The 12,940-nt window shown below is 39.2% G+C and overlaps 1 protein-coding gene across 1 annotated transcript in view; it reads right to left on the reverse strand.

Moving 5' to 3' along the window:
- FRAS1 (Fraser extracellular matrix complex subunit 1) overlaps positions 1-12,940 on the reverse strand; it is a 424,264-nt gene that overhangs the window by 130,328 nt on the left and 280,996 nt on the right. Inside the window, exons 29-30 of the mRNA XM_030313622.1 lie at positions 10,576-10,902; positions 786-939 (exon numbers count right to left, since the gene is read on the reverse strand). Coding sequence (XP_030169482.1) covers positions 786-939; positions 10,576-10,902 — 481 coding nt within the window. The remainder of the gene's footprint in view (positions 1-785; positions 940-10,575; positions 10,903-12,940) is intronic.

The raw sequence follows: 12,940 nt of genomic DNA on the forward strand, positions 1-12,940 counted from the left end.
GGTACCACTGCCCTATAATTGTTATCTTGTTTCCAGCATTTCTAGATGATGAGGAGGAGGAGGAGGACAAGAAAATTTTCAGGTTATCATATTGCACTATCTTTCTGGAAGTGGAAGTAACAATGGAGATCTTTAGAAATGTTTTTATGTAAAGCTCTTTTTTTTTTTTTAAGTCTCAACAAGAAATCTGGTGATGTTCTAGAAGGGACACAAGGTGGAGTTTAAGAGCCTGAGCTTCAAAATTAAACTGACATAATTAGCTATACATGCTTATATAAACCATATTTTAGCAAGTTACTTTCTCTGTAAAATTAAGTTGTTTTAAGACTTAAATTTTGGATTTCATATACATTAATATGTTTATATTACTTAGTGTACTACCTGATAATGTGTGTATGAGTTATTTTGACTGTTCTGTTTAAATTTTTTTTAATGTTTACTTCTTTTTAAGAGAGAGAGGGACAGAGACAGAGCATGAGTGGGGGAGGGCCAGAGAGCAAGGAAGATACAGAATCCGAAGCAGGCTCCAGGCTTTGAGCTGTCAGCACAGAGCCTGACGCAGGGCTTGAGCTCACAGACCATGAGATAATGACCTGAGCTGAAGTTGGATGCTCAACCGACTGAGCTACCCAGGTGCCCCATTGACTATTCTGTTTAAATGAGATGTGTGAGGTATTAGAAAGTCAATTTCATTGGACTCACAACCTTGCTGTGTGGCATTGTACAAAAGCAAGTCCAAGACTACTGGATACAATGATGAAATCATGGCAAAGGAAAAAAGTTACCAAATTGGGGGTGGTCCTGTGTAATTTTGTAGATGATTTCTGAGGCACTGGCACCTGGAGCTTCCGCCTGTAAGATTCTATTGGTAATCTGCAGCATCCCACCTTCTGGAACCCACACCATTGAATTAGCCACGAGCCGAAGACCTCCATCATTCTAGAATAAGGAAAGAGTACAGAATTAGGTCCAAGCAAAATAAAAGAAAACATCAGCCCTTAAAAACATAAGTCGAAATGTACCATTGCTGCTAGTGATCATTTAATAAGAGAGATTCATAGCTTTGAAGTCACATTACGAACTATGTATGTGTATTATGTATAGATACATGCATGTGTATGTACGTGTGTACATATCTTGCTTTTTCTTTTAACTTATAAGCAAAGAACTTATTTCATTCAGGAAGATTAAGTCTCTCCATTCCTTTCTTTCTTTTTTATTTTTAAGTTTACTTATTTGGGAGAGACAGAGACAGCATGAGTGGGGGAGGGGCAAAGAGAGAAGGAGACAGAGAATCCCAAGCAGATGCCGCACCACCAGCATGGAGCCCGATGTGAGGCCTAAACTCATGAACTGTAGATCATGACCTGAACCAAAACCAAGAGCAGAACGCTTAACTGACTGAGCCCCCCAGGGGCTCTTTTGTCCAAGTAACTGTCCTTCTATCCTCCCCATCCACCCACATTCAAGGAGTACTCATTATGCACCTATTATATGCTGGCTCTTTTGCCAGAGGCCTGAGATAGGTAAGAATGGCTGAAACAAGACTTCAGTTTCAGAACTTACAATCTAGTGATCTCCCCACAGATAAATAATCAGGATGCATCACAAATGATGCACAGGGTGCTGTGGGAGAATAAGGGAAAAAGGAGGTTTCCTGTTTGAGAAAAGAATGCTCAGGAAGGCTTTCCTATGGATATATCATTTAATTCTCAAGTGACCAAAAGACAGGTCTTCTAAGAGAGAAGAGGTAAAATGAATTCTATGCAGAGGGCCCAGCTGAGGCAAAGACATGAGACAATGCACTGCATGCTTCATAAAATATCCAGGTGTCTGGGAAAGAAGAGTTTATGGAACCAGGGGAGCAGGTGAATAAAAAGGGACACTCTCTTAAGGTTGTATAGGTAGAAGGTAGATGCTGTGCTAAAAGTCTCCATTTATCTGGTAGGCCCTGTAAAGTCAACATGTGTCTTCAGGGAAGGAAAGGGGATGAGCACGTCTGGGGTTTAGAAAGCTTTCATCAGCAAGAGATGGAAAGGGCTAGAACTGGGATGTGTCTGGGGCTGTAGAAACCATTTAACAAATTCTTGTAATGGCTCAGGTGAGAGAAGATGAAAAAGTCATTGCAGTGGGAATGGGGAGTTAGAAACAGTTTCCAGAAACACTAGAGGCCGAATTGACAGGCCTTGATGACTGATTGAAAGTGAAGCCCTAGAAACAACAGTTGGGAATCGCTGACTGGAAGAAATCACCTATTTAGCACTCCAGAGAAGGCAACCATTTTAATTGCTAAAGCTAATGTCATTAAAAAGTGCTGCCATTCCTGTTTTGCAAGGTGTGCACCTCTTCCAAAGCCTCATAATTGACATTTTAGCACAGAATGAGATTAGTGAGGCTGACTGTGTTCAGTTTGCAGTTTGTTTTCATACTTTAAAAATCAGTAAATCTGATATTCTAAAATCAAGCACTTAAAGGGGATATTTTTATAAATTATTGCTATAGCTTTCAAATATGCCAATAAACAGAGCAAACACCACTCCCAGGAAGGGAATACTAAGAGCAGAAGACAACATCTATTTTTTTTGCAGTCACCGGACACGACAGTATTTGCCCCCCACAGGAGGCGGTCATAGCTATTTTCACCACACTCACCAGAGAACTGAGTCAAACAGTGCCCAGTAAAACAGCAGCAAAGGTACCTTCTATTGTGATTGGTGCTCAGGAGCAAACTCCCAAAAACTTTCTCTCTTCACAATTGATATAGCATATTATTTACAAAAACACCAAAATGTGCCAAGAATTCCCTTCCCCTGGAATTCTAGGAGAAAAGTCCCTATTAACTCCAGCAGTGTTTCATAGAATATAATATACTTAGACTCAGGTGTCTTAATTGCTAGCAATCTTTCTAATGGCAGCAGCCTCGTCAAGTTTGATCATGGTTACAGAGATCAGTCATACACCAGCAACCACATTCTTGGACTGATGAGGCAATGGGGTTTTTCATATTCCGAGCAAGTAAGTACTGTGACTTGTCCCCAGGTGTCTCTCCCACTACATTTCTATCTTGGCTAAACTTCACCAATACAATTCCCTGTAATTCCCATGTGAGTATAAATTATTAGGAGACAGTATTCCTTGTAAGTCAGTGTTCAGACACCAGCAACATCTGGAAACTTACTAGAAGTTTAGAATCTCAAGCCTCACCTCATTCTGAATTAGAACTTCATTTTACTTTTTTTCTTCAGCTTCATTGAAGTGTATTACTTGATAAATAAAAGTTGATATAGTTAAGGTACACAACATGATGTTTTGATATACATATATATTGTGAAATGATTATAACAATCAAACTAATTAAGAAATCTATCACCTCACATAACTAAACCCGAGTGTGTGTGTGTGTGTGTGTGTGTGTGTGTGGTAAAAACAAATTTCAGGCACATTTTAAGTATACGATACAATATTAAGTATAGCCACCATGCTATACATTAGATCTCCAGAACTTATGCATCCCTTGTAACTGAACCTCTATACCCCTTGACTAATACCTCCCCATTTCTTCTACCCCTGGCGATCACCATTCTACTCTGCTTTTATGAGTTGGACTTTTTTAGATTCCAAATATAAATGAGATCATGCAGAATTTATCTTTGTGTCTGGCTTATTTTCTTAACATAGTGCTCTTCAAGCTCAACCATGCTGTCACAAATGGCAGGACTTCCTTCTTCCATAAGGGTTTATAATATTCCATTGTGTATATAGACCACATTTTCTTTATCCATTTATCAACAGACACTTAGGTTGTTTCCACATCTTGGCTTTTGTGAATAATGTTGCAATAAATATGTGAGTACATATATCTCTTTGAGATAAAGATTTCATCCTTTATCAAAGGAATTTGGATATATACCCAGAAGTGAGATTGCTGGATCCATATGATACTTCTGTTTTTAATTTCTGAGGAACTTCCATACTGCTTTCCAAAATGGCTGTACCAACTTACATTCCCACCAAGAGATTATATGGGTTCCCTTTTCCCCATACTCTCACCAACTCTTGTTATCTTTTGTCTTTTTTATTTTAGCCATTCTAACAGGTGTGAGGTGATATCTCATTGTTATTTTTTTCAATGTTTATTAAGAGAGAGGGAGAAAATGCATGCAAGCAAGGGAGGGGCAGAGAGAGAGAGAAAGAGAGAAGCCCAAGCAGGTTCCATGCTGTCAGTGCAGAGCCCCACACAGGGATCAGTCTCATGAACTGTGAGATCATGACCTGAGCCGAAATCAGGAGTTGGACGCTTAACTGACTGAGCCACCCAGGTACCCATCATTGTGGTTTTGATTTGCATTTCCCTGATGATGAGTGATGTTGAGCACCTTTTCATGTACCTTTGGCCATTGTATGTCTTCCTTTGAGAAAGGTCTATGCAGATCCTTAGCCCACTTTTAAAAAAAATGTTTATTTATTTTTGAGAGAGAGAGAGAGAGAGAGAGAGAGAGCACGAGTGGGGGAGGGGCAGAGAGAGAAAGGGTCAGAGGATCTGACGCAGGCTGTGTACTGACAACAGAGAGCTCTATATGGGGCCTGAACTCACAAACTGTGAGATCATGACATGAGCCGAAGTCAGATGCTCAATGTACTGAGCCACCCAAGTGCCCCCTTAGCCCACTTTTTAATTGGAGGAGGAGGAGGAGGATTATGATGCTATTGAGTTGTTAGAGTTCCTTAAATATTTTAGATATTAATCCCTACCAGATATATGGTTTCAAACACTTTCTCCCCTTCAGCAGGCTGCCTTTTCATTCTTTTGATTGTTTGCTTTGCTGTGTAGCTTTTTAGTTTGATGAATTTCCACTTGTATTTAAACACAATCCCCAGGGGATGTGGAGTCATGCTAAATCAGGAGAAGCACAGCCCAGGATAGATACAGTGATGGAGCTAGAGTGGTTCTCCTGAAACCCCACAGACAGGCCTTTTACAATATTTATATTTATCACCAGATAATATAAATGCCTCTGTTTCTGAATTATTTGTTTACAATACTTAAGAAGAAACAGACAACTGTCTAAGGGAAAGAAGTGTAATTCTTCCCACTCATATTTTGATGAAGATGGTTTTATCATTTTCTTTCTTCTGGGAGAGAGTCCAGGGACGATTCAAGAAGAGATGAATAGAAGGCTATACACCATCTTTTCTACAGTTAAAGTGTCCAGAAAAGCCAAATTTTAACCTCATTTCCCAAACGATTCTGACATTTTGCAATTTCTTTATCTACTTGTAGTTGTTTTTTTTTTTTTTTTTCTGAACAATGATGCATATATCCCTGTGAACTGAAGAAATTAGCCATAACATGAGTTGAATAATCTCCTGCCTAGTGAAGTTTTATATGCCCTTCAGGGTACCATATAAAAAAGCAATGAAATCCCAAACAGGGATTATGGGGGCATGATCAAAAGAGTACTTTAAATTAAATAGTTCTTCTGATTCATTTCATAGAACAATGGGCATACAGAAATGCTGGCAATAAAGTTTAGCCATTATATATTGTATTACAAATAAAAATATTATTGTTGTAAACCAGAAGTAAAGGCCTAAGCTTCTATCATTAGGAGGAAAATCTCACAAATAAAATGAAAACTTACCTCCCTAAAATAAATGTTGGGACATAAATGATGATCTCAAATGATAGTGTACCCCAACCCCAGGCCAAACTATTCAAACTAAAAGATTTTTAAACTTAATCAAATAGAAAATGACAACAATTGGATATAACAGCAATCCTAACATCAATTTATTCTGTAAAAATATGCCTTAATTTGCAAAGACTCATTTATGTCATAGCTTTTAGAATGCAGTCTTATAGGACATTGCGGATTTTAGGGAAGGATCTCATAGGATGGTGCATAGAAGGTGAATCTTAAATGCTATTTACCAGGTAAGGGATGGAAAGATAATTGGACTGTTTTTGTGTTTGCCAATGTATGCATGCTCCTCAGAAGCTCTGTTCCTGTTCAGGTCAAGAATATAGAATCTCTTCTCCATGTAGATTTCAACCACTTTATAAACAAAATTTTGTAATCAACAACCATTTTTTGAGCATATACTCTGAGCGATGCATCTTCCAAGATGCCAAAATCAACAAGTTAAACAAGTCTATAAAAGGTGAAACCCTGACACATGGTAGAGATTTAGTTGTTGATGCATTAGACAGACTCTTATTAAAAAAATTAACATTTTCCTGCCATATTTAGAATTGTCACAAGCACCCTTATTATCAAATGGTATCTCTGCAAAACAACAACTGGGGGGACAAGTTTTAAGAAAACTGAGGGAAAGCACAACAGGGCTTTTCACTGCACATGGGCCTTACCAAGTTCAAACAGCCCAAGAGGACTCTTAGCAACAAAATTTTCCATCTAGTTCCTAGCATGATACTTGGGGCTTTTAACATCAAAGCATTACCCAGTTGCAGAAAATAAATTGCTCAAACAACAAACGAGGTCACAAAGATCATCAGACTTATTGCCAAAGTGGAAAAAGAGGCATGATTTTCCAGAGATGTCTTCATTAACGAAAAAGAGGGTAATTTCTTTAAAGCCCAACAGTGGAGAGAAAACCACCAAAAAGCATGACTTTTCCCTGCTCACATTTTAGCCCTTATTAGACACCAAATTGCTTTAAAATCATATCTCTAGCAGGCTCAGGTTTGGTAATCCGCCCAATTAATGAGAGCCTGTTCAGCAGAGCATTCTTTATTACCTTCTAATCTCTTTGATTTATTTTGCCTCCTACCCCCAAGAGAGCATGTTTCAACATCAGTCCTGAGTCTATTTTCTCCTCAGTGACTCACCACAAGCCTGGAGGGTAGCAGTCAAATTTCCTCACTGCTAGGCCAAGGATAAAAGTTTGGAAGAAGTGATGTAGAACTGGAGAACCAAGAGTGGAACTGATAGCTCCTACCCTTAGTCCCAGATAGGCCACCTGACATCAGCAGAGGTGCCCTGAAGGCTTCACATCTGACACAAGAGATGGATTCAAAGGTAGGAACATGAGAACCAGCCTCACTCAAGCTGTTGCATCCCCCCAACTATCTATCCATCCAACAAAAATGTACTAAACTCGGGGCACCTGGGTGGCTCAGTCGGTTGGGAGTCCAACTTCAGCTCAGGTCATGACCTCTTGGTCTGCAAGTTCAAGCCCCGCATTAGGCTTTGTGCTGACAGCTCAGAGCCTGGAGCCTGCTTCGGATTCTGTGTCTCCCTTTCTCTCTGTCCCTCCTCCGCTTACACTCTCTCTCTCTCTCAGAAATAAATAAACATTAAGAAAAATTTTTAAAAATGTACTAAACTCTTACAAGGTGCCTGGCTCAAGAGAGGAAAACGGAAATAGTTCCTGCTCCCACAAAGTTCGCTTTTTCTATCCCTCCCTCTCTTTCCATCCGTATTACCAGGTTAAGTTTTCTATTGAACAACACTGGGATTAATTTGTACATCCATTCACCAGGAATTAGACCTAAACCCCTTAGCCACTCCACTTAAGCCACCAGCTAGACATCAGCCAGTAATTGGCCTATCTCCAAATTTAATACGCAGGCTGCCACAGGGTAAGGACTTGGATGCCCATCTTCAGAAATGGCTATCAGAATGAAATCAATCATGTCTGACTATATATCTATTGGAAGCCATTAATAGCTGAGGCATTTTTTTTCTTCTTGGGCTCCAGTAGACTTATGATTATAAATAGCTTCACTTGTAACAAGATGTAGTGAGTCCAGAGGGAAGATTCCAGAAGGCTTAGTGCCCAGATTGCTTGGATAGGATATTGTGAAAATGAAAAAAATTGCTGTCTCCATTCTGTCCATTAGGGGGATCAGAATATATATGTCTAAAACATTGAAAAATATGGACTAGAATGAAAAAAGCCACGTGGGTTAAATGTGATGAGCCAGAACACACTTGAGTTGAAATCGCGGCTCTGGCATTAAATACACACACACACACACACACACACACACACACACACACACACACATATATATATATATTTTTTAATGTTTATTTATTGCTGATAGAAAGAGTGGGAGCAGGGGAGGGTCAGAGAGAGAGGGTGACACAGAATCTGAAGCAGGCTCCAGGCTCCGAGTTGTCATCACAGAGCCCGAGGCGGGTTTCGAACTCACAGAAGATCATGACCTGAGCCAAAGTCGGCCACTTAACTAACTGAACCACCCAGGCGCCCTGGCACTAAACACTTTAATGAAAAATAAACATTTTTAAACTTTGAAAAATGTTTTTAAACTTTTTTTTTCCAGTTTCCTTTTCTGGAAAATTAGAGATAATAATTGTACAAGTACCCTGGAGTGACTGTGAACATCAAATGAAACAATTTATATCAAGCATTAGTGCCCAATAAAGGTTAAAAGCAAAACAAACAAAAATACCTCCCACCCATAGAATTTCCTTTAGAAGGAATAAGGTCACATGGCCTCTATTCTAACCTCCTTCACTAAGATTTTGTAAAGATCAGTAGAATAGATATGAAGAAGTACTTTGAACTCCTGAGAGGAAATATAGGATGTATTTGTAAAATATCAGTATTACAGTGTCAAACTTATTAGTACATCTTGATAGATGCTGACGTTCTGGTCACTGGTTTCATTATCCCAGTTCATTGGCTCAGAAACCATTATTTCATCTGATGGACAGGCAAGCACAACACTGTAGGAGATAGAGTGATGGCAGGAGGAAGGAGGAGGGACAGACCCTGTAAATACCAACACGGATCCCAAGTTATAAGCACTACAAGGATACTCGAGATCTGTGCTTATGCTTTATTTATAAATTAAAATTTTATTTTCTTTGTTTTGTTTTTGTAGTCAAAGCAGCTAAAATCCTAGAAATACCCTTCAACCTTGGGCTATAGCATACAAAATGACAGTGCCATACACTGAACCGAGCTCCAAACGTGGAGACTGAAAGCACTCTAGGAAAGGCGGCTGCTAATGTTGCGCTGAAATCCCATAACAATCTTTGGAAGAAAACCAAGGAAGAAGAAAAGAAACTTTCTGATTCTGTCTAGACTTCATCTCTTCAGAACTAAACCTCATCTCCCAAGGCGATTGCAAGAGGGTGATAATTAGGATTAGCTACAAGGTGGCTACCTGCCAACTCTATCTCATAATCAGCCTTCACTTGCTCCCATCTATCTCATGCCACCATCGCTGTTTTCAGCAGCTGCAAATCATGAGACAACAGCCTAAGAAACTAGCCAGAGACTAGGTTACATTCAGCTGTTCACCTTCACAAGGATCCATCGCAAATTTTGAGTGATCGTTGGTGAGAAAGTGACAAGTCATTTCTAAGCTGTCTTCAGCAAATCAATTTCTCCAGCTAATCATTAATGACACTTCAGTGGCAACTGATATTTGGAATGAAAAGTTCAATAAAAATGATAAGTCTTTCCATCTACCACCATGAGAAAGAGCCAGTTTTGCTATAATGCAAAAAATAGCTTCTAGTGAAATATCATCAAGTAATAAATGGTTTTGAAAATGTTTTGCAATAAGTCTTTTGGATCTAGCATGGATTAGCTCAGTATTTCCCAAAACATGGTAGCCATCCCATTAATAGTATCCTGGAACATTCTATGCACTACATGGATGAATATTTTTAAAAATTTTTAGGTATTAATTTTCATATTTTAGAAAAAAGTATAATTATACATTAAGCCCATAATCTCATATTCATTATTTGTTACAAAGAAGCCACACACAAAAAAAGTGGATACAAAGAAAAATATTAAGTAAATAACAGAAAAGGTGTTAGTGGGGGGCACCTAGGTGGTTCAGTTGGTTAAGTGTCCAACTCAGGACTTTGGCTCAGGTCACAATCTCACAGTTCATGGGTTTGAGCCCTGCCTCAGATTCTACACTTGACAGCATGGGGCCTGCTTGGGATTCTCTCTCTCTCTTTCTCTCTCTATCTCGCCCTCCCCTACTCATGCTCTCTCTCTCAAAATAAATAAACTAAAAGAAAAGATGTTTGTGGATATGGCAAAAACATATGGAGGTGTCATGGGAATGACTCAGACCGACAAGGATTCCTATGATTACTAAAAGAAAGAGTTCCCTCATCCTACTTCAGTTGGCTTAATAGAATGGCTGCACTCGTCCTTTTTGATTCATTATGATAACCTGACTATGAGCTTCACATAGCATGAGCTGCTGTAGAAGGGCAGACAAAAACAGGGGTGTACTTGATTCTTACGATCAGGCGGGAGACAAAAGGATCAGTGGACAACAAGGCATTTTTTATGGCAGCAAGTCAACATAAAGGTACAAAAGTTGCCCTTGTGTAGAGAAGGGTGCTCCCAACAAAATAGATAGTGCTCTTCGAGATGGATAATGTGTTCTATTAATCTTAGAATGTCCTGAGTATTTCCATAATAGATGGTTAATAAATGTTTGAATAGATAACTATCCATATCTTAACTGCAAAACATGAATACTGCAAAATAATATCAACAAAACTTCGCATCTAGGTGCAAGAAAATTGCTGCTCTAGGAATGGCACCTACCTTGGGCACAGTCTTCACGTGGAAGAGTATATTTTGGAAGGAATGTCCATCATTGGCCTGCAAGACTGCAACATCAGATATGCTGTCAGAGCCATCATGAGCATAGTGGAGAAGGCCCCTGGAGAGTTCATCCAGCCGGAATTGATAGACTGGGGTTGCAGGGGACTGAAGTGTTTGGAGCAATTGGCCATGAAGTGGAGGATCAAGCACTTCGACCACCACATCCTGTGGGTTGTCGTCATCTCGGATGTCAAGCAGCTGGGTAGTGATGGTTCCTCTCTCTCCTCTGTTAATATGGAGGGCCTCATTTCTCAGCACGTAGGGGGCCTAGGAGTTGAAGGGAAGGAGGAGAAGTCATGTAGCAGGAAAAGAGAGGACAATCCTGTGGACTAGACGCAGCTTTGCGCAACCGAATTGATAATTCTATGCTTTTAAAGGAACTCTTGATGCTCCAGCAAAGTGCCACACTGTTGCATAGTCAAAGTATTTGTCAGAGGTGTGGTCAGTCCTAGTAATCAAAGCAAGTGAGATTACTTCACACTCCTGGTTCTAGAAGCTTCTCAAAGCCATTTCAAGGCCATAGTATTCACCAGAGGCAATCAAGGTGAGCTGCTTGCTGCTAAATCTTAGAAGTCTCTGCTATCTTGATTCACACTATATCCCCTGCATTATAGCTGAGATCAGCCCAGAGTCAGGGAACCCAACCAGTTGTCTGCTTCCAAAAGAGAATAGTAAGAGATATGGAATTTTTGCACCTGTGTTAGGAGTTGAGCATTTTACTCTGGGCCACACTGCAGTATGCTGACTTTGGCTACAGTACTTCTGATTCTGAGTTCATGCAATTTCTGGCCCTGGCCAGTAGTTGTTTTGTTTTTTGTTTTTTATTTTTTTAATTTACATCCAAATTAGTCAGCATATAGTGCAACAATGATTTCAGGAGTAGATTACTTAATGCCCCTTACCCATTTAGCCCATCCCTGCTCCCACAACCCCTCCAGTAACCCTCTGTTTGTTCTCCTTATTTAAGGGTCTCTTATGTTTTGTCCCCCTCCCTGTTTTTATATTATTTTTGCTTCCCTTCCCTTGTGTTCATCTGTTCTATGTCTTAAAGTCTTCGTATGAGTGAAGTCATATGATATTTGTCTTTCTCTGACTAATTTCACTTAGCATAATACACTCTAGTTCCATCCACATACAGTACTTTTTAACGCTATCTCATCCATATCTTGAAGGGCCCACCCCAACTCAGCTTATAAAGCCTGATAAGATCACAGTCTCAGTAAAGCAACCACCTGGTTAATTCACATGGCAAATTTTAATATGTTTTTCTTAGGATTATCAGGTTTCCCCTCACCAACTTGAGTAAGCAAATAAAATATCCTTTCATAAAGATAAAAGTTAATGAACCACAACAGAAAGAAATAACAAAACAAAACAAAAAAAATGGAGGCCAGAAGCCAAAGAAAACATGATCTTAGTTTTTTAAATTGTTTGAAGTTGAACCATCTAGGACTATTCTCAGCACATTGCCTTCTTTAATCCAAATGGCTTCCTTTTAAAACTACCCCTCCTGGCCTCCTGGAAACTTTAATATCTATTAAAGTAATGTCTAACTAAGATGTCATTATAATAATCACATAGTAGGAAGCTAGATGACAGCTACTCCTCAGATATCCCCAGTGAGAATGCAGAAGTTGTGATTTTACATACGTGGGAATGAATGGCCCCTTGGGCTCTGAAAAAGGTGAGGTCAAAAGGTGATGTCAACACCCATAAATGGAAAAGATCAAATTAACTTACATGAGAAAATCTCAGGGAGGCTCAAGACCATATTGAAATATCACAGGAATGTAAAGGAACAAAAATAAGCTAAAACTCGTTTCTAAAATTCCATCTTAAAAAAGTTAAAATGAAAAAAGTTTCTCATACAATAAATAAAATTTAAAAATGCTGTCACTATCTACTCACCTGATTTGGAGAAGACAAAAATCGGAACTGTGGGAACCCACCATCTCAGATGGGAAAGTCACTTGCCAATACCTACCATACGTCTCTAATTTACCTAATTAGAAGCAACTATATTAACACAAATAAAAAGAGCAAAACTTCTGAGCTTAAGTACTGAGAAACATCTAAGTCAATCCTAATGTGGCCCTCTGGTCCATATTTAGAGATCACATGTTTTGGTTTTAATTAAAACAAAATTCATACTCTTAGCCCAGCAGTGAGGTCAATTTAACTTTGGATCAATTTCTAACCATTCCTCAACTGTCACCTATGAAGTAAGAATGCTATCAAGAAATGCTGAGCTGGCCTATGAACACCATTTAGGAGCCACTTGTGGGTTATGTCTATTATCATCCAC

This window comes from Lynx canadensis, chromosome B1 (assembly GCF_007474595.2).
Source record: "Lynx canadensis isolate LIC74 chromosome B1, mLynCan4.pri.v2, whole genome shotgun sequence".
NCBI lineage: Eukaryota > Metazoa > Chordata > Mammalia > Carnivora > Felidae > Lynx > Lynx canadensis.